The sequence below is a fragment of the Watersipora subatra genome, chromosome 2 (genome assembly GCF_963576615.1).
Source record: "Watersipora subatra chromosome 2, tzWatSuba1.1, whole genome shotgun sequence".
Classification (NCBI taxonomy): Eukaryota; Metazoa; Bryozoa; class Gymnolaemata; order Cheilostomatida; family Watersiporidae; genus Watersipora; species Watersipora subatra.
This window is the reverse complement of record NC_088709.1, coordinates 62,877,650-62,901,309: the sequence shown is the minus strand read 5'-3', so window position 1 is coordinate 62,901,309 and position 23,660 is coordinate 62,877,650. Positions and strand designations below refer to the sequence as shown.

At 38.6% G+C, this 23,660-nt stretch overlaps 1 protein-coding gene across 2 annotated transcripts; it reads right to left on the bottom strand.

The window, feature by feature from the left end:
- Positions 1 to 682: 682 nt before the first annotated feature.
- Positions 683 to 23,190, bottom strand: LOC137387121 (membrane-spanning 4-domains subfamily A member 8-like). 2 transcript variants are annotated; one of them, XM_068073429.1, is made up of 8 exons: positions 23,141 to 23,190; positions 11,651 to 11,825; positions 11,007 to 11,136; positions 9,528 to 9,584; positions 8,927 to 9,064; positions 7,946 to 8,121; positions 3,924 to 3,950; positions 683 to 887 (listed from the first exon to the last, which is right to left on the bottom strand). In XM_068073429.1, exons 2-7 carry the CDS (start codon positions 11,815 to 11,817, stop codon positions 3,926 to 3,928), a joined length of 693 nt encoding a protein of 230 aa, XP_067929530.1. In that variant the 5' UTR covers positions 11,818 to 11,825; positions 23,141 to 23,190; the 3' UTR covers positions 683 to 887; positions 3,924 to 3,925. The 2 variants fall into 2 exon arrangements, with proteins under 2 accessions (XP_067929530.1, XP_067929529.1); XM_068073428.1 differs by lacking the exon at positions 3,924 to 3,950.
- Positions 23,191 to 23,660: the final 470 nt, after the last annotated feature.

The following is a 23,660-nucleotide window of genomic DNA, read 5'->3' as shown; positions in this document are numbered from 1 at the left end:
TTGCTAGGAGCAGGTAAATTGAGTATTTTATTAAGATTGACTGTATTGCAGAACTGTTACTTCATTAGATTTACGGAATACATGTATCATTAATATTAAGTTTATTGTAAAACTGCCACATCATTAGATTAACAAAATTTCATATTAGTCTGAGCTACTTAGCATTGATTACAGTGCAACTGAAAAAAAGGATGTAAACAGGATTGTTTATGTTTGCGTGAAAGACTGCAAGTTTAGTGCGATAACCAGCTACCTCCTAGATTTAATTGTATATATGTTGGTTTACAGCTAATTAATTATTCTGCATCAAAAATATTTTGAACATTCAGACAAATTTGCTTCAAAACGAAACAGAGCAAATAAATATTTTAGACAAATGAATAATGTTTTGGTTAGAAGTTGCCTGATCATGTGGAGTGAACAAACAACTCTCGTACCATTTTTAAACTTCTTGTGTGAGTAATACAGTAAGAAGTTACCTGCTCATACAACCTTAACAAACGTACAAAGTAACATGTTATATTATATTTGTGATTGTTTCCCAATGTTAGTGAATAGAGAAAAACACAGTGCATTTAGCAGACAAACAGTGAAATAAGGCGAAAGATATGTATAAAAATATGAATTTCTTACTAGCAGACACATTGATGTACACACTGGTTAATACAGTGATGATGTTTCGTACTGTTGCTAATATATGAATATGGCCTTTCTGATAGCCTTTAAAATAGCTATATCTCACTAAACCAATTATTTAGGATTGTTAGGGTAGTTGGGATGTTAGAAATTCTCGTGAGGAGTTGTCTGTCCAATATCATAGTATGCAGGAGGTTGCTGTGTCGGAGCACTATAACCAACCGGTGGCTGCTGATGTGCCAGTGTTGGAGCTAAAACAGAATAATGGTTTATTATACTGAGAAGGTAATGATGAAATCAGTGGTTGTCTCTCCTTATCAAAGACGAGTTTCATAATGTGTCAATAATAATAAAATCAGTTAGACCCTAATAACTACAACTTTTTAACCAGTTCACTCTACACCTAGAAGTTTATGTTTTAATTTAGCTATGGTAGTTCTTGAACAGGATAAAAGTAGTGTCAAAATCAACCCCTCATTTTCTATGCTTGCTAATCATATGCCAGAAACCAATTTTTTTTAATGCAGTTATCTTCTCTCAGAGCACATTAATTACATACATTTTTTATCATATATTTCGATACATCAGAGTCTTGGCTTTTTAATGAGCCATTGTTTGACATGGTGAGACAACCATTAGTTGGTGTTTATTGAATTTCTCGAAAGCTCCACCACAGAAAAATGTTCATTGGTATAGACTCGAAAATTGTGACGTCACAATTGGCGTCACAATTTTCATATGCAGTGTTGTGTGCTCTTACCGCTTATTATATTGCTTACCGATTATCTTTATCAACTACGATAATGACGCTAGTGGTAGGCAAATGTAAGAAAACTCCAGAGAACCAATGAAGGTGACAAAGAAATCAATGTCATTAGCTTTCCATGTACAGATTATTTCTATTATAAATAACTCAGATTCCAAGCACAATACTATGTTTTCCCCATAATATTGTGCACTAGCCTTCCCTTTTTATTGTGAGGTTGAGGGTCACGACTGAGACTAATTAATTTCACGCATTGCGTGATCTCGCAAAAGTGCGATTGACATAGTCCTAAGGCCACCCAACCAAAGGTCACAATTTAATGAATATAACTTCATTACCCTTATCAATGACAGGATACTGATTGAAGCATAATTAATTAACCCAAACCGCGTGTTTGTATTGGTCGGGCGTTAGCACGATCTCGGGTGTTGTTATCTAAAATCCTAATTTATAATTAGCGCTCTCTGAGTTTAACAGCACCGATTGTCGCAGAAAAGCGCAGCCTCAATGGCGGCAAAAAGGATCGGCTACCTAATTCTAGATAAAAATTGTGATATCCAATTGTGGGAGCCGCAATCAAGTGTTTATTTTATTGGAGAAAATACTTTTTGACACCCTGTTTTTCATAATTCTATTATTCTTTGTGTATTGATAATAAGCTCATTTGAAAGCCAAGACTCTGATGTATTGAACTATATAAGAAAAAAATTATTTAATTTATGTGCTTGAAACAATGTGCATAACATATATATATATATATATATATATATATATATATTCTAATACTATACTATCTATGACACTATAAGCTGATACTACTAGATTGTATCTTGATAGGAAGGATGGCGGTAGGGGACTCAAAAGTGTACAGCAGACAGTGAAAGAGGAGGAGCAAAGCATCAAAGCATATGCAGCCTCCATGGCCATCTCAGATAAGTTGCTAGCTGAATTGCAATCGGCTGCTCTTACAACGGACTTACGCCCTGATGATGAGGAAATTGACTGGCACACGAAACCTCTTCATGGTGCTTACCACCAACAAATATCTAAGGTTGGCGATCTTCACCAGACATATATGTGGCTGAACAAAGGAAACCTAACGGCCAATACAGAGTCGCTAATCATGGCAGCCCAGGAGCAAGTGCTCCCAACAAGGCAACTCCAAACGAAAATCTATCACACTAGAGACGATCCTAGATGCAGACTGTGCAAAGATGCACCTGAGACCATCCAACACATCATCAGTGGATGCAGGCAGCTAGCAGGAAACGCATACACTGAGCGGCATAATCATGAAGCAGGTATTGTGTATAGAAGTCTATGTGATGAGTATGGCCTTAATAAACCACAACACTGGTGAGAAGCTACTGGTAAGGTGAATGAAAATGACCGCGCTAAGATCCTTTGGGACTTCTACATTCAAACTGACAAGCATGTCCTAGCAAACCAACCAGATATAGTAGTGGTAGACAAGGAGAACAACAGGGCTACTATAATAGATGTAGCAGTACCCAATGACTACAATATAGCCAGCAAAGAAAAAGAAAAGGTAGAGAAATATATCCCTCTTGGAGAAGAAATTGAAAAATGCTGGAATGTAAGAACAACTGTAATCCCAATAGTCATTGGGGCACTGGGCGCAATAACACCGGCGCATAAAATGTGGCTTGCCCAAATACCAACAACAATCAACTCAGGTGAGTCGCAGAAAAGTGCGCTATTGGGAACAGCTAAGATCTTGAGGCGAGTGCTCAAACTCCCAGGTCTCTGGTAGGAGACCCGAGTTAGAGCAGAATTTACCACCCATACGGGGTATCCCGGGTGAGAAAACAATTTATATATATATATATATATATATATAAATATATATATAACTATATATTAAAAACTAATTATAATAACTATATGTAATATAGTAATATATATAATGTAATAACTATATACTAAGCTTACGAATAAGAGCTGCGGCCTCTATGGAACTACGGCATGACTTTAGGTCATTACCAGAAATGCTAGCCTATTTGCTTCTATATACTGAGATATATCGCCTCGCTAATCGATCAAGCTCTGTGGCTTAGTAAGGCATCGGACTGGTGAACGGGAGGGTCCAAGATCAAATCTGCTTTACAGATCTTTTATTCCAAAATAATAAAATAGCTACAGTTTAGCAGACCAACTTTGAGAAATACATGTACTATATTCTATACATGCTGTATGTATATACTATGTATATGTACATATAGGAATGTTAAATATCAGTGTATATATACTGATTTGAGCCATGTATATATATATATATGCATATATTTATATATATATATAAATAAACATATAAATATATATATAATTGTTGCTAATGTTACATAATGTTGTTACATAAATTGTTACATAATGTTCCTTTGTTGGGCATATATAACTATACATCCACATTTAGTGGGACTGAAGAAACTAGTGGGACATATATAGTCACATTAAGCACTTTTACTCTAAAAACATTGCAAATGGTATTTGTGATACATACTTTTAGTCACGGATGTTATCAGCGGGACTACAAAATAAATTTTGGGGTATTTTGGCTTTGCCCTACCAAAGGATATGGGCTTTTTATGACTAAGTAGTTGAGCCATCGCTAAGGAATCACATCTGTTGAAATGTTTCTTGGAACTGATTGTTTTTAGCTGGCTGAATTAGGCGAATGAATAACTGTCATTGGCTGAAAAAAACTTGGACTTAGTTAATCATTATTGAAGAATTGGTAGTAAGACAAAATTACAAGTAGGGAATAATAGACACTTGCAGAGATTAATGCTGGCTGTACCATTTAAAGGTTCAAGTAAGAGGATATGCAGGCTGATATCTTGTTCTTAAACCTTTGAACCCTGGCTGTTCATGTCAATGTGTGTTAATTGTCGTTTTGGGCATATGGTCAATTTTGGTAAACATACATTCATCATCGTTTCATGAGTGAAAATAAAATAGCAAATGATACATGTAGCTGGTATCATGAAATTTTCCAGTTGCATCACAATGCCTACTATGCATGCATTGTACATATCAAGTTTTGCCACACAGCGTATATTGGCTAAACTTGATATATACAATGCATGCATTATATATATCATGTTTTGCCACTATACAATGCTGGCAAAACTTGATATATACAATGCATGCATTGTATATATCAACTTCTGCCACTATAGGCTGCTGGCAAAACTTGATATATACAATGCGTGCATTGTATATATCAAGTTTTGCCACTATATGCTGCGTGGAAAAACTTGATATATACAATGCATGCATTCCATGTATGCATTGTATATATCAAGTTGATTGTGATGCAAGTGGAAAATTTTATGAAACCAGCTTTAGTTTGCTATTTTACTTTCTTCAGATAATATAATCCAATTAACGCAGACAAACATCTGCTTTGCATAATTTATTTTGTTAAACTTGTAACTCTTTGATGTTGCGTAATAATTAGCAGGACCCTCTCTGTTCAATGTATAGCAGGACCATCTCTGTTCAATGTATAGCAGGACCCTCTCTGTTCAACGTTAAGCAGTCTCAAACTGACCATCTATTTAGAAATTCTATTAAAGCTCTGTTTTACTGGCATGCCTTAATTAACTATCAACATAGGTTTTTTGCTTTTCATTGTAGCTCTTAAGGTTTTCTATTGTATTAAAATATGCTCAACATTGTGCTGGTGCGACTCATGTGTTGTCAATGAAAAATGCCCGTTCAACCGCCTTCGAATAATTTTTCTGCAAATCCCCAAATTTACAAGAAAATGGAGTAGCAGTGATACTAGAACATCATTGTGACCCAGACTCATTGGCCTGGCAGTATCTTAGGAGGTCAATAGTGACTTATCTAGTGCTCTTCCACAGATTGGGAACTTCAACAGTTTCTGAAGGTTTTTCTTAGAAACCATTGTAAAAATGAAATTACTTGTAATTTGACAAGAAACTGCATGTGTGACCTTACTGTTGCTTACCCTTGAACTATTCATAAAATTATTTTAGAAAAAGGAACATGTGACAAGGAACATATATGTATAATGTTTAGTGTGTTGTGATGCTGTTGGAACAAGCACAAAATTCCAGAGACTAGGTATGTGAGCAAAAAGTAAAAAGAAAGCTATCGGACTGAACTGCAGTAAATTCTATCAATATTATAATATAATAATATACGAGAGAATGATCATATATAAATATACACTCCAAAATCTGCCTACTTAAGGATTTTAGAAAACGGTTCTCTTTAGGACTTTTTGAAGGTTATGCAAATTACAATTGATACATATGTGTATAAGTATATTAAATACCAAATAGTCAATGTTAGTTACCCATATATATATTGCTTACCCATGTATATATGATGTACAATATAATTATGTTTTGAGAACTTGGACTATTGGATATTATATTATACATATATATCAATTGTAATTTACTAGCCCTTAACAAAGTCCCAATAAGCGGTGTTTTTCAAAATCTTCACTAAAAGGCAAGTTCTCGTATATATATATATATATATATATATATATATATACATATATATAAAATATGTATAAGTGGAACTTCACTCTAAAACTTAAACATTTTATTACTAATAGTTTCATGTAGTACAACAAGTATCACACTCTTCAGATAAAAATCTGAAGAGTGTGATACTTGTTGTACCACATGAAACTAATAGTAATAAAATGTTTAACTTAAAGAGTGAAGTTCCACTTATACATATTTTATAATTTAGCTCTGATTTATCATTGAGCACTCTGTAACGGACTGTGCAGCATCCACTTTGTCTATATATATATATAAATATACATAAATATGAAAATAAGTATAGAAATATATATATAATTGTTACTAATGTTACATAATGTTGTTACATAAATTGTTACGTAATGTTCCTTTGTTGGGCATATATAACTATACATCCACATTTACTGGGACTGAAGAAATTAGTGGGACGTATATAGTCACATTAAGCACTTTTACTCTAAAAACATTGAAAATGGTATTTGTAATACATACTTTTAGTCACGGATGTTATCAGCGGGACTACAAAATAAATTTTGGGGTATTTTGGCTTTTCCCTACCAAAGGATATGGGCTTTTATAGCATGATATATATATCTAAGGTTGGGGATCATCACCAGACATATATGTGGCTGAACAAAAGAAACCTAACGGCCAATACAGAGGCGCTAATCATGGCAGACCAGGAGCCAGTTCTCCCAACAAGGTAACTTCAAACCCAATTCTATCACACTAGAGACGATCCTAGATGCAGACTGTGCAAAGATGCACCTGAGACCATCCAACACATCATCAGTGGATGCAAGCAGCTAGCAGGAAACGCATACACTGAGTGACATAATCATGTCGCAGGTGTTGTGTGTAGAAGTCTATGTGATGATATGGCCTTAATAAACCACAACACTAGTGGGAAGCTCCTGGTAAGGTAAATGAAAATGATCGCGCTAAGATCCTCTGGGACTTCTACATCTGGACTGACAAGCATGTTCTAGCAAACCAACCAGATATAGTGGTGGTGGACAAGGAGAACAAGAGAGCTACTATAATAGATATCGCAGTACCCAATGACTACAATATAGCCAGCAAAGAAAAAGAAAATGTAGAGAAATATATCCCTCTTGGAGAAGAGGTTGAAAAATGCTGGGATAAAAGAACAACTGTAATCCCAGTAGTCATTGGGGCACTGAGCACATAAACACCAGCGCATAAAATGTGGCTTGCCCAAATACCAACAGCAACCAACTCAGGTGAGTTGCAGAAAAGTGCGCTATTGGGAACAGCTAAGATCTTGAGGCGAGTGCTCAAACCCCAAGGTCTCTGGTAGGAGACCCGAGTTAGAGCAGAAATTACCACATATACGGGTCAACTGGGGTGAGGAAACAATTTTAATTATTTTATATGTATATATAATATATATAGCATGATATACATATATATAGCATGATATATATAGCATGATATATATAGCATGATATATATATATATATATATATATATATATATATATATAACCAGTCTAAACTATTATAACTATTATAACCAAAGCTATATATATTATGCTATGTATATATGTATATATATCATGCTGTATATATATATGTATATATATATATATATTTATATATATATAGCATGATATATATATATATACATATATACATAGCATAATATATATAGCATGATATATATACATATATACATAGCATAATATATATAGCATTATATATATAGCGTGATATATATAGTATGATACATATAGCATGATATATATATAGCATGATATATATTTATATACATAAATATATATAGCATGATATATAGATTTATATCATGCTTATTACATCTTATACTCCATGCTACTTACACTTCGTGCTACATATGCATACTGATTTGAGATTTAAAACCGTCAACTGCTGGGAATTGATCAGCTGTTGTGACTTGTTAGCCACCCATGTTGACTTAATAAGCTGGAACTGTTCCAAGATAAACCACATACTGCTGTTGTGTTTGAAGAGCAGGGGCAGCGTAATGCACTTGCTTGTTTGAGCGCGTTGGGAGGCAGCAAGTACAGACAGCTTTACAGCAGATTACAGCACTCCATATCGTGATCACCAATTCCGCAAAAGAGATCAGAACCAAAAAGATGTCCAAGGCCAAAACAGCTTTTATTCCCTGCAAATAAGTTGATCGTGTTCTACTTTTCAAAGGAAATTGCCAAAATTCTTTTTAAAAAATTAGCGCAAAAGCCAGCCAATCTTTAATAATTCATTCAAAGAGTGTTAGCTGTTCTTATCAACTGTCCAAAAGAAATTAAGTAACGGTTTATTTTGGAAGTGATTTAATAGCAACAATTTTGAAAACTTCCTTTTCAAAACTTCAATACAAATTATTGGCGCCTGTGAAATTCTAAAAAGTAAAGTAAACATGCCTGCTGCAGCTAAGTTATGCAGCTTTTCAAGTTTTATGTTTTGGTTGTAAAACGTTGTAAGCTACAAAATATACCGGTAATACACACTGCAGTTGATATAATAGTGACTATTGTTATGGTTACTTTGAGCATTTAAAATAGTCAGTCATAAGTAATCTATGACAACCTGAAAGGCTTTATGTCTGATACAACTGATGATCACAACTTTGTCCCACCTTGCTTTATAGTTTCGGATTTGTGGCTACAACATTAGGTATAATTTGTTCCAGTCTATTTTCCACGCCACCAGGTCATCAGTGATGGCACCATCATAAAATACTTCTATGTGAGCTTTTATAGCACAAAAGAGTTTGTATAGCTTTTAGGTATAATTTGACTGATTATGAATAATAGATAAAAGCTTCATCATATACTAAATAAACTGATGACTTCCTTGAACACCTAACAATGTTGGTTACTTGTGTACAGTATTTACTAATACTGGGTTAGCTTTGGCTCTATCACTAGTGAGAAACACATTTGATTACTACTTGAAAGATTAACACTTACTGAGCAAGATCTGTAGTAGTAGTAGTAACCTCCACAGTGAACCAAAGCATTATAAACCACACCAAGGGAAGCCATCGAAATCAATGGTAAAAAGAATAAAGGTGAGCTGATGATGTTAAGAACCATAGTAGCACTGATCTACAACAGAACAAAGTTGTATGCGCAAAAAAAACATTATTACTGTCTAATGGTCACTATTGCAACACATTAAACAATTCTGAAATAATAAATACTTTGAAGCAAATTGGCTAAATTGACAACTTACATCTGCTGTTGCTGTAGGACCTACTAAAGAGAAAGAGAAAAAGGAGCTAGTGTATTTTGGGGCAATAAACCTCATGTATTTTGATTTAGTTTGCACTGAAATCATAAAACGCCTTCAGTTTAATATTATATTGTTTTGTTGCTTTGGTTAAGCAAATGTCATGTTTAATATTAAAATAATGTATCAGTATCAACTACCACAGTTTGACTTTACTACCCGATTGGTATTGGATGAAACATACATATTCATTTAGCTCAGTCATATTGATTATAATGATTGTTATAATATGAAATCCTATCTAATGTATATTCATGACTATTGCTACACACCACTTACCCAGCTACCATTATTATGCTTGACAGCACCGAGTCCAATTCCTCCAGCAATAACAAACTGAAAACAAAGTCAAAATTAGAAAATGTGTTACTTACTGTTCCTTTTTAATTTACAGCTTCAAAGTTCTGCAAGAGGGAACACCGTAATCGAATGTTAGCCTGTTTAATGCTTATTAGAGTTTGTTTATTTTTAGGGTGTCAGATCTGGCATATAACCTAATTTAATGTTTGGCTAAAAATGCACACACTACTTCATTGTCCTTAATATTGAAACCAACAGTAATCAGAACTTTCATGGAATCGTTCTAAAAGTAGTTGATTTCATATAAAAAAGAAAGCTACTACTACGAACTATTTCCTCTTTTGTCACTACCTCTAATCAGAAATTAACACGACAGTAGACTAATGTGACCTGAACCGATACTTATTGCATCATAAACATATTGGTGTGTCATAACATATCAATAGATTGTTTCAAAAAGATAACAATGTTTAACAAATGTTCATATTGCGACAAAAATTACAGCTTTATTTTGTTAAACTTGTTGTGACAAAGCAGGTTATATGGCTTGGTTAGACTATCTAATACGGTATCAAAGTGGCATGGTGAACAATGTGATATGGTATACTATGTGAGATGGTAGACTATGTGATATGGTAGACTATGTGAGTTTGAAGACAATGTTATACGGTAGACTGTGTGATATGGTAGGCTATGTGAGATGGTAGACTATGTAACATGGTAGACGATGTGATAGACAATATGATCTGGTAGACTACACAACATAGTAGACTATGTGACATGGTAGACAATGTGATATGGTAAACCATGTGACACGGTAGACTACGTGACATGGTGGAATATGCGACATGGTATACTATGTGATATGGTAGAATATGTGATATGGTAGACTATGTAACATGGTAGACTATGTAATATGGTAGACTATGTGATATGGTAAGCTATGTGATACGGTAGATTATGTGACACAGTAAGCTATGTGAAACAGTTCTTTCTCATGTTTTCAGCTATCAATATTTATTTCTGTTGCTCAGGCTGCCACTGATTGTTGCTGACTTTTTGTACTTTTAGACTAGTAAATAATATGCTAATATTAACTAATAACTCGTAGACTCATAGATTGGTTGATTGAAAAGATTGCGCTTGCCCAATGTAACGCCAAACTGCAAACTTAGGATTTCTGCTAACAGTAGAATCCCTTAAAAATCTGTTCCATTACTGACTGCTACTAACTAGCTTACTAACTAAAGCTATAATATAATTACCATTGTCTGCATATGTCTACATATATGTGTATCCCACTTTTTTGTTCTTTTTTTGTCGTTTGCAAAGTAACAGCTTTTCCATTTTTATACCCGACATATTTGTGTTGTTTTCATGGTTAGCATCATGAGCAAACAACTCTTGTAGATATGAATATTGTAAAAACGATCATGGTTCATAATTAGGCCTACTTACGTAGACTCCACTCCAAATGCCATAACCAGGGAAAGATATCCAGGCATTATACGTGCTGAGTTCAAAAGGTATGATGATGATTCCAAACAAAATACAAAGTGCTCCCATTACTACTTGAATGACTGACAACCTGTAACAGAAACATTCGTTCTTAAATTGTCAAAACAGAAACATCTGCGATCCATAATTTTTGAGTTATATGTATCCTGTAACATATTTTTGAATTAAATTTTTAAACTACCAAATATTTTAGACAATCGTAGTTATTTTATTACAAGTTTTACACTTGTTTTGCCTTTGGCTTGTCTCCATTATGTTTTATGTTTTCTTTTTTATTTTGCTCAAACAGAAAATTACCAAAGCTGTAAATCATACTGTCTACATTTTGACTCTATTCTTCTGTAAAGCCATATATGACACTATATAGATGCTCGGTCAAATTCATATTATTTGTTTCTTATTATTTTTGGCAAGCATAGCTATTAACTTTAGATTTCCTAAACCCCAAAATTATTCTATCGAAATGGACAGAAAGATATTTAAAAAAACACTTATTTTTGTTATATCTTATATTTCATGCTTTTACTAATCACCTACTAGGATATAAATTTGTATTAAATTAGTAAACCAAACAATTTGCTCACCCTTTCAACTGTTTCAGGGCCGTTGCTTTCAGTCTATAACCTTCTTCTGGAGGATTCTGTGTGACAATCGTAACACCAGGTTGTGCAGCATACTGTGGCTGCAGGGGCTGTTGTGGTGGTTGCTGTAGTGATTGTTGTGGCTGCTGCATTTGAGGTGGATGCTCCATTGTGATTGCTAAAAGCCCAGAATTAACACTAGTAAAGTAAAATAGCATTAAACTCAATACTTTACTTGCGTTTTCGTCTAATCCTTTATTTTCTATTACTTGTTGTCTTTTATCCTTTTTTGCATTTTGAGAGCATACAAGTAGTAGCACACCATAAAATTTGAGTTTTCCCACGACCGCGAAGTTTGAGAGTTTTTATGATAACTGCATGTGCACACAACTTACGAAAACTATTTATCAACAACGTCGCAAACACTTGTTTCAAAATCTCATCAACTAATTTAACCATCGTTTTGTAGAATCTTTAAAGTATAATCACGGTACAAAACACATATAAGCCTATTTAAATATGTTACCAAGTTTTTGTAAATTGTTGACAGGATCTTAAAACTTACCCATCTGATAGGATTATACACAAATAGACAGATTAATTTGGCCAAAAATCGCCACAAAACGCTCGAAAAGCTTGGTTTAATCAAAGTTAAGACTGGCCTGTGATACTGGCCATGCGACAGATAGTAGAACTATTTAGCAGTGCGCATTTAATGAGAAAACTGTGCTCATTTCACCAGTCTATAGCATTGTTTACTTGTAATCGAATTTATCCGAAGGTTTCTGCAATAAACGTAGACCGTTTGAGGTGTAGACCGATTTACAGGTACGAAATAATTGTGGTATACAGTTTATTAGCCTATATTTTCTTGTCCAATCACCGAAGATTTCATCAAATTATTTAAAACGTTAGCCAAAATTCTTTACAACATATGTACAAGCTAAGGCCGAACTACAACGCCCCTTTATGACGAGAACATTTTTGTATTTTGCTGCAGTTTGCAGAAAACTTCCAGACGCGTGAACGTTCATACTTGTCTTCTGTTAAATATCGCTATCAAAACCATTCTACATTCAACACAACCAACTTTCAAAGTATGTATAGTACATAGTAGTCTGCCATTTTACTTCTAATTTTGCATTTCAGAGTTATAATAAACATATTTTCTTATTGTTGTTGTTAAATTACATACATTACAGTAAGTTAGGCCAACAGCTTTAATCAATATTTATTTTATTGTTTTAAAACATAGGTTTGAGATAGTAGTAGATAAGGTGTCATTTTTTGTGTGATTAGGCGTGATTTATTGTTATAAAACATAGTTTTCAGATAATAGTAGATTAAGTGTGATTTTTTTAAAAACCTTTTGTTTTGCATAATTGACTTTTTGAATTTAATTTCAAAACAACTTGACAACTACCATGGACATACAACTTCTCAGAACATCACGTAGCGGTTGACGCAGTGGTCGTCCACATGTCTCTCAATTATTACAGCGCAATAGGAGGATAAATAGAATAAATAGGAGGATAAATAGGTCCTCACAACAACCATCTGCATCACTCGATTAGCTATCAATGAACAAATCCTACAGCGTAAAAGAGAGGAGACTAGATTGCGTGACCTTTAACAGAACGCTGAACTTATCTATCTTTTCTATATTTGTTGAAATTGTTATTTGCACATTTCTGAAGTGGTGCTACTTCAAATTTGCTTCATGTCATCTCGAACAACTTTCATTTACACTATATTCAGCCAATTCCTGCTGACAACTAATTTTTCAACAACCAGCACAGCCATTTCCTTTTTTCGTTACCACTTATTTCATTATCAGGTCGTGGGCTGTAAAACAGGGGAATTTTTTTTTGAATTTGAAATCACAGTTGGTATTGTGCTTTTTTCAAGACCACAGAAGATTTTGAGTTAAATTATTAAACGGACAGAACTACCTTCAACTTGCATGAAGTTCAGAAAAAGTACAACAAACCACTAACTCAAAAACATTGTTTGCTGTTAATCAATAACTAAGACTCCTTTGCCAACATTGCTCAATAACTAGTACAAGACTTGGTGCATAAGTTTATACATATTATATATTCTGCTTAGTTCATATGTTGTACAGGAATGCTCAAGTAATGAGCAATGAATAGGCCCAGAAAATCTCTGCTCTCTACTGCAAAATTTTTGTGCTTATATAGCTAGTAAGCCCCGCCTCTGTTCTACTTGGCTGCACCCAATTTTACTCGGCCTGGCTTGGCTCGACTCTGCTTGGACTCGGCTCAGCTCAACTCGGTTTGGCTCGGCTTGAGCTTGACTCAGTTCTGGCTTGGCTCGGCTTAGCTAACTTCAGATGGACGCCATCCACCACACACTCCCCTTCATGGGCGGCTAGGGTATCCAATTTATATCTTGAGGGAGCACCACTTGGGCCAGGGCTTCATGCTGATGGGCTTCGTGGCAAAAGTGCTCCACCTCGTCCAGCGGCAACTGGCGCTCCTGGCCCTCCAGGTTTCCTTGCCGCAGGAGCGTCTGCATTGTCCCGACAACCCTCGTCTAATTTTTGGGCATCTGGAGCCAACAACCGGTCCCGGCTGCGCTGAGTCTGCAGGAGGACCTGACTAGCTCAGGTCTGTCCCACTATCTCGGTGAGCGGTTGTGGTCCAGCTGGGTCCAAAGCCGCCTGGCTCCTCCTGGTTGAGGCTGGGCAAATCCAGGCTAGGAGGCATGACTGTGTCCTAGCCTGCTGGGCTCTTCTTCATGGGCTTCAGCATCTTTTTCCTGAAGTATTGGAGTGCAGGCAGCCATCGTCAGAGAGCCCTGCATGTTCTTCTGGCAGAACTGCTCACAAGAGTCCTGGTCAACCAGATGCACCACTGGCTCGACTCCTACCTGCTGTTGAATAGAGTGGTGTAGTAGCATCTGATGCTGTTGTGCATGCTGCCAGTCACAGGGTCATACAAACATGGCGTAGTGTTGCAAAATGTCCCCCAGGTACTGGTTGTAAACTGGCAGATCCGGCAGCTCCCATCTTTCACCATTTCCTAAGCTCGCGTGTCAGTCCAAGAAAGCAGGTACTTGGTGGTCCTCACCACTGTTTTCTTCCGTGGTCTGCTCTTCTCTGGCTCCAGCTCCCTTATGGGCGTACTTTCCCTTATGGCAACAGCAGGTGGAGAAAAAAGACAATTTTGGTGAGAGGTGGCAGATTCGTCTCCTCTTAGTGCGCACAGCAGCCACCCGGCACTCCTCCTCCACTTCCTCCGGCAGGGTCTCCTTGAGCAGGTTCTCCCCTCCATCTTCTGTTAGGGTTGCATCCAACAGCGCCTCTGTTCCTTCTTCAGTAATTTCGACCAGGGCCGAGTCTGGTCCTGATGCCATGTCAAACTCTGTGCCGTTTCCCCTGTAGGCCACCATGTTTGCCGACGCTAGACTGTCCATCCCTTCTCCAGCTTCTTTCAAGCTAATTGTGACTGAAGTCAGTAAATGCTGTAGTGATGTGTTGCTTTCGCTATTCATTTTTTTGAGCGCTCTGATGTCATCTAAGAAAAAGGAGTGCTTTAAAAAAAGCTTTGGTTGTTCTCGTGAGAGCTTTTTTGCAACTTTCCCTCACAACCTCCGTATCATTTTCTGGCAACTCCATAGAATAACATACAGCAACTCCGTACCGCTCCGGCTTCCTAGTTGTCCAGGCTGGTCTCGGATTGTGCCGGACTAAAGCTGATGGGATTTCAGGGTTAATAAGATCTAGCTTTGGGGTCTCTCCAGTCTCCGCCAGGTATGATTCCAGCTCTTTCGAAATTTTTCCCGTGGAACGGAATTGATTTCTTTGGAACTCGGAGATTGTCTTTGGCGTTCTCCCTCCTCCGGTCCGGCCGGGTTTTTTCTCAGAGTCATCTCCTGCCTTTGCTTTTCTGCAGTCTCTAGCAGCAACTTTTCCTATTAAAGGCGCCGCAATATGGGTAGGTTCGATTCTGACCTCCTCCGGTTTTCTTTTCGGCCATCTGGGTCAAGCTCGTTTCATGTTGGGGCCCCTCCTTGGTTCCAGAGCGGCCGGGGATTGTCCCAAACTCTTCGGGCAAACATGGTAAGGCTTTAGCCTTCCTTTACTCTAGATAGAAGACTGGCCCTGCCGTTCCACTAAATACGTGTGGCTCTCCCAGGCCTTCAGGACCTGGTATGGTCCCACAAACTTCGCCTGCAGCTTAGGAATTTCTCCCCGTCTCTGGCATTTGTTCGTGAGCCATACCTAGTTGCCTGGGGTATACAGCGGTTGCTTTTTTTGGTCTTCCTGTCTGACTTTGCCAGAGCACCTCATGCACAGCCTGCAGCCTCCGCTGCACCATAAAGACGTGCTCGTTGACAGGAAAGAACTCGGTCGGTGGTGGGTGGCTTTCTAGCTGCTTCGGAAACTTCAGCTCCTGTCCCAACGTGAACATGTTGGCTGTCTCTCCGGTTGCGGAGGTGGGGGTGCCTCGGTATGCTTTCATCAGCAGGGTAAGTAGCAGGTCCCACTCGTCTTGTCTCCAGGCCAGGAGTAGTGTCCTCAAAGAGTCCCTGGGTCCCCGGTTGTTCCGTTTAACAATTCCATTAGTCTATGGGTGATAAGAAGTCGTATGGGTTTTCTCCATGTTCCAAAGTTGGCACAGTTTGGCCATCAGTTAGTTCTCAAACTGTGCCTCCTGGTTTGTGTGGATCTGCTCAGGTAACTCCAAGAAGCAGAAAACCTGCTTATTCAGTGCGTTTGTGACCACCGAGGCCGTGGCATCAGGCAGTGCCAGTGCGTCCTGCCATCGAGTGAATTGGTCGATGAGGACCAGCACTCACTGGTTCTCCCTAGACAGGACCAGAAATGGCCCTACGAGGTCCATGTCCACTTTCTACCAGGGTCGTCCAGCATAGAGCCTTATTTTCCCTCCGGCCGCCTTTGTCCCTCCAAGCTTTGCGGCCTGGCACACCTCACAACTTTTGATGAGCCGTCTGACTGTGGACATAATTCCTGGCCAGTATCAAGGCAGTTGAAGGCAGCTTATCGTTCTTCCCACCCCAGAGTGAGCCAGGGCATGCATTTGCCACACCGTGGTCTTCCACATGACCGGGGAGCAGATGGCGCACTATCTGGCATGGCCCCATGGGGCCACTCGTGCTTCCAACGAGCCGTCCTGTCATATGAGCAGAGAGCTTCGCTTGTGATGCAGAATATCCAGCTCTCTGCTTCCGAGTTCTAGATGTTTTATTGACACCTCTTCTCCTGTGACAATGGCACGATACATGATGGCGACTGGTCCTTGTTTGGTGGCCTGTGTCCTCGCCAGCTCGCCCTTTGATCCTGTTATCCCTGGTGTGGCCGATAGCCTCTCGAGGGAACCTTTGGCACCCAGGTCCAATCCTGCTAGTGTCGGGACGGGAGTCACATGTGAGTTGCCGACAGGCCCCTCCTCCCGGGGTATACGACATTGCCGATGATTGATCCCACTCTATCGAGAGCGGGAGCCCCATCCAAGCAACTGGTCAGTACCTATATGGCTAACGACCCTTGTTCTCTTGCCAACCCTTTCCGTGAAGGCCCCCTTTGATCAAGGATCACACATTGCCGGCAGTCCTTGCGAGTTTGCCTGTTTAGCCCATCTGCGTTCTCGTGGCGATTCCCTGACCAATGCTCCAGAACGTAGCGGAACTCCGCCAGGATCTCGAGCCACTGGGCTACCTGGTTTGAGGGTTCCCTTATCTTACATAGTCAACGAAGTGAAACGTGGTCCGTCCATAGGAAGAACTCCTGACCATGCAGATAAAGTCGAAAGTGCTCAACTGCCTTGACTACCGCAAGCAATTTCTGTCGAGTGACGCAGCGATTGCGTTCTAAGGGGGTGAGGGTGTCGCTGTAGTAGGCAATGACCCTCTCGCAGCCCTCATGTACTTAGGACAGCACGGCTTCTACTCCACATCCGCTGATGTCCGTGTCCAGGATGTACTGCCCCCGGGGTCCAGGTAGCCCAAGATCGGGGTTGCCAAATTGGCTGAGTGCCCTCCTTAAGTGGAATGAAATGTTCTACCGTGAAGGTCCTCCTACATCGTCGTCACCTGTACTGAACACGGTGGCATATCGACTCAGAATGAAGCCAGCCTCGCCATCTGGCCTGTTCCCTCAATGTTTGGCCGGGCCCCCGGAACAACTCCTCAAAGTGAGCTGGCACTCCATTAATATAAGTTGGACCAGCTTTATACAATAAAGCGTGGTTTTCTTTGACATGTGGGGTCTCTACCCCCGTGTAAGTGCCGATGGTGGCTCTGGACCGGAAGGTCAATGGCCGCTTTTTAGCATTCATGCAGCGGGTAGTGACCTGTTCCTTGGGTCCGGGCTAATTCAGGCTACTTGCTACCAGGGGTCAATCAGGAAATCTTTCAATCAGTCCAATGGGGCAGTAATTCCTTGTTGTGATGCAACAGTGTATCGTCATTTTGGTTCGGGTGGGAACCACCACCCCCTTATTATCTGTAACTTGCTTGGAGCAGCCATCAATGCCGATCTGTGCAGACTAGCCCCCTGCCGTCCACTTGGACCACCGGTTGCTCAAACTCAAGAGAGTACTGATGGGCAACAAAGAATGGCATCCCCAGTATGGCATCCTCTCTTAAACGGCTGACCACAAAGACTTCCTCCATCTTTAGATCTTTCAGGGGGATGGTCAATTGGATTATCCTGTAGAAAGGAAGCCGTGTTCCATCAGCCCATAACCCGTGGCTGTCACTGTCCTCGAGTTGGTCCCATATGGCTTCTGGCAATTGGTCAAAGACCTGCTTATTGATCAGGTTTGTGGTGCATCTTGTGTTTAAAAGAAACTGGATGGGCCTTCCCTCCACTTTTCCTGAGAGGAAGTAGCTGGTGGAGTGAGGTCGGCTGAGGGCTTGCGCATTAGTGGTGTCTTCCAAGACATCTTCCGTGAGGCTTGGGCAACTTCCTTTCTGCGGTTGGGCGAGGTCAGTTCCTCGGGCTGTACCATGTCTGGGGTAGACCTGCAGATCCTGTAATTGCCATCCATAAGGCGGAAAAAGGGTCGGTCCTGCTGCTTTTAAGGCAGGTTTCTGACCATCCGGTCCATTGGGGTTGCTCCTTCCATCTACTGGTTGGCGTCAACTCCCTCACCAAAGCAAGCAATGAAGCGATGACCGAACGCAACAACATTATGAGCAAACTGTGGACTTTGCCAGAGAACGCAACCTACTGCATACAAGCTTGCAACTGCAACTACTGTTGTTTCGGCTCTAGGATCACAATCTACAAGTGTCTGGGCATCAGACATTGCTAGCTAGATTTTTCTCAAAAGCATCACTGGCTACTAAAAGGACTCACCCAGAAAAAGCCCACCCCTTTAACGTGCTCAATCATGTCGTTAGCCGGCAGCTCGTCTAACTTTTCTTTTACTTTACCTCTCAAACCAAATGGCAATCAAAGCACTGGTTGAGCAACTGGTTCTAAATTTCTATCTACATGAAGTTTGACTTTAACCCCTTTCAGTTCACCTACACCCTTGAAAACATTAGGGTACCTAAATATGATCTCATCATCAGTGACCACAGAGTTCAAAACATCACTGCTGATAGACAACAACCCCAACTGCGCAGCAGTGTTATAGCTCATTAGGCATTTAGCTTGACCATTGAAAACAAACATTGTTGACATTGCCTCAGACTTTTCATGTAAAATACTGGCAGCAAATTTGCCTAAAAAATCTAATTTTGAACTATAGCCAAATGCAAACAATTCTTTATCATCTTGTGTCAGCTTTACCTTATGCTTGACTTGATTGTAAGCAGAAATGTTTATAATATTGTCACAAGCACCAGTGTCGATAATAATTGAAACTGTCCCACCCTCGATTAGCACCACACATCACGGCATCTTGTGTCTGCTAATCTGGTTCACAGTATACAATCTGCCTTCATCGGAGTTGCTGCTAGCTACTTCAGCATCGTTGACGCTGTCCACTCGTCGTCGCTGGATCGAGGGCTTAGCAGTAACAAGCCTTTACAGAACTTTGTTTCTTTAACTTTGTTTCTTTAACTTTCCTTTACAGAACTTTGCTCTGGCATAGGGCCCTAACTCATGGCACATGTTACATGTCTTAGTACTAGCTGGACATTCCTAACTACTCGCAATATGGCCAAACTGAGAACATCTGTAGCATACGGTATCTTGCTGCCATTTTCTATCCGTCACAGGTTTCCCTTTGCCATTGAGCTAGAAGTTCTTATTGTAGTATTGTCTCACTTGCTGCACCAGGTTACTCGTTGATGAGATAATTTCAAATTTCTCATCCAACTCCACTTGTGTAGCAACTCCTAGCAATGACCTCAACTTCTGCTGCTCGTCCATTGGCATTAGAGCATTCCTGTCTCGAATTCGCTTGCTATTGGCTCCAATTCTAAATTGTTCTAGGAGGGTTTCCTCCAAGCAATCACCAAACTGGCTGTTCCTAGCTCCACTCTTGAGCTTTACCATGAAGTCATTGGCAGACTCCTGTCCAGACCTTCTTAGCTCTCTAAACTTGGCACGCCCTACCATTCTGTTATGTGTGCCCCATAATGATGCTGTAAGACCTCCACTAATATTGGTAGTTTAATTCTTTTGACTTCTTAGGGAAAACAAGGTCCATTAATGTATTATATTTTGACACAAGTAGTCAAACTATAAGTATATGTACCTTCATATCTTTCGCTGTTTTTCTAAACAAGAAGTAGCTCTCTAAACTGTCCAAAAATGTTTCTATCCTCCCTTCAAATACTAAAGGTTGACTCGGATTCTGAGCTGCCATTGCTATTCTTCTCACCAATTGTTATACTCGTGTTATATGTATTAATTACTATATTTGCAGAGAGCTTAGATTGTTAGTCTGGTGGTAGCAATAATTATAATTTATCAGACACTGATTAGCACTTATATAACGATGGTGGTATAACGGGAAGTATTTATAAATAGTATGGTGACATCATCGAGTCGTAAACAATGACTCACTTGCATAGGAAAGATATGATGACAAGATAAATAAACAGCACATAAAATGATTCAGTGTTATTGACAACGCTACAGAAGTTAAATGAATACAAACAGGCTTTTTGCAGTAAGTCACTAGACAAACACTGATGTTGGCTATCAAATATCACATGCCAGTAGAAATGCGTACTAATTGAGAGTCTGTAGTTATCGCTTTTATAGCATTTTTAATTGGTAATAACAAAGGCTAAAGTTCAGCTATTTATTCTGACCTTAAGAAAAAGGATTACCAGAATTTATTTAAATAAACTTATTGTAAGTGTCGGAAATATATTTTTCCATGCCTAGTATTGTTAGCACTATTTTAAAATAGTTGGACTTTTCTCCGCTTTTAAGCAATCGCTTGCAATGTTGCCTTTCATATTTGGCTACAAATGTATTTAAAACACTAAAAGTCTGCAACAAGCTTAACTTTAGTATAAAAAAATTACAAATAACAAACTTACTTCAACTTAATTACATCATTTTTGTTTTCGTAGTTTGAAAAACATTTCAGTTATTTTAGAGAAAGTGTAGGCTACATATAAAAACTGATGTACTCATGCAAACTACTAAGGCATTTATCTAATACTAGCAAAATGTTTTGTGTTGAAGGCGTACTCAAAATCATCCTGTTAACAGTGAATGACAGATAATGTAGCTGTTTGCAACTTGTCATTAGCCTGGCACATTACCAATGGCTACTTTTAGTAAGCTAAAAACCTACTGCTAAAGTTACTAACAAGAGCAAGCATAAATTGACGCTGCACCGCACGCATAGCGGTATGCGTATTTCTACCCACGTAGCAACATATACCGCCCAATGAATCCAGCAGTGCAGCTAGCTTAATTGGTAAGATATTTTTCTGGCGAATGGGAGGTTGCGAGATTAAATCCTGCATGAAACGGATATTTCTTTCCTAAACGTTAACAGCATGCACAGACTAAGTTTGAGATTGATCTGATATGTATATAGACATACCACTGCTTGTGATAGATTCATTTCTGCTCAATATAATCTACACGCAAAAAATTTAAGCTCATTTCTGTCCAACTAAAAGGCCTTTATAAAGCTAACTGGTTTAGCCTAAACTTAAACAGTAGAGCCTTCCATTATCTTATTAAAATAAGTTGCATGCAGGTGATGGCATTTAAACTGAAAGGTATGCTTTGTAGGGCCTCCAATACCTTAAAGCGAGCTCTAAACACAGCGAAGAATAAATAACTAGAATCTCTACAAAAAAATTATTGCTGTTTGAAGCACCAAGCAGCTTCGCTGATAACTTAATACTAGGACTAGCTCAAACTAGTTAGAGTTGTCTGTGATGAAAGGCACTTAACATTTGGACTAATAGTTAGCCTCTGACTAGTACAGCAGGTAAATCACTTCATATATTTTGACTTAGATAAAGTATATTTGGAGTAAGTAACTTTCAACTACAGGTCACCAGCTGCTTTTTAACTCACTGTTTAAGAATGCTATTTTAAGTCACTTTGGTGTTTTGTGAAATTACTAAGAAAATCACTACTCCCTATCTGGCTTTTGATTTACTTTAACTTTATACACATGTACCTTAAATTGGCTAGGTAATGCATAAAGCTTCTTTACTTGGGTGCAATCAAAGTTGCAGATCCTGGATCTCTGTTGGTTCTGCCTGGACACTTGGATTGAGTACCTAATGAATGTAGGCTAACTAGTGGCTTTAAAATGATCAACACTTGACTTGAGATCTAATTATTACTTATTGATCCCAAGTTGTTTACGACAATATTTTGGTAAAAAGAGTAAGGAAGCGTGCATCAACTGTAGCACTGCTTGCGTAAAACAGCTTCTAATCTGAACAATTGCAATTTGTAATTATCTTTTGCAATTATTAGATTGTAATATTCACGTAAACATAATCTAAGATGTATCGAAGCCTAAAGGGTGGTACTATCACTTTGGTTTTCATCATCCAAACTAGATCGGGGGATGAAAGAGAAGTGATAGATTGTTATTGAACGAGAGTAAATTCCAAAAGAGCTTGGAACTGATTACCCTCCAATAGCCATTTTGTAGTACCGTCTGACACCTAGTTTGCGTGTATTGTACTATAATTCCAATTTAGTTGCTGACCGGAAACAACATAGTCGATGTTGAGATAATGTTTCCCAGTATTACAGGTGGTGGTGCTGGTGACTGCACAGATGCAAGTAAATATGCAAGTAAATAGATTTTTATGAATTTTTGTGTAAATCTTTCAACATTGAGTCCACATACATCTTATTGAAAATGTCATTCAGGACCCACTGAGTTACTAATGTTAATTCAGTGTTGAATTTACAAGCATTAAAAGAAACCTACAAAACATATACTAATAGCTTTTAGTCTTTGTAAACTTGATGCAAATGTAATTAAACATTCACCAGCTGACTGGTACAAACAGCTGCTTTAGTTAGCTAAAATAAAATTGGCATACACTCACCTCTCTTGGCTGTATTTAGATCTCGCTATGGCTGACTAGTACATGTAAATGATTGTAACGATTTGGTTCACCCACCCGGAAATAGTCATTACTCAACATCATCTTTTCCTTATAAGCTCATTGTACCTTGTTTATATTTATTTGAGCTTGTTTATATTCGCTCTCTGCTAAGTGCTATTACTGATGCTGAGATGAGTTACAGGCAACCTGTTATTGAATAAAGAGCCTTGATAGTTGTACGAAGATGCTTGAGTGTGGCCTAAGAGCATTAGAGTGAAAAAAAACAACTCTAAGAAACTGTTTCTCACCTGCTTATTAGGTGAATTAGTCTAATGCTCAACATTGTCATTTGTAGCACCACCTACTCAGAAATGACTACACTCATCAAATTAGGGAGACAACCTAAAATATTGTACCCTGCTTTACACAAATGCCTGTCACATTTTAGAACTAGTTATCCTGTAGACAAAATAATCACTCAGCAGCATGAAGTCTAGTGAACTAGGAGCAGCTGATATTA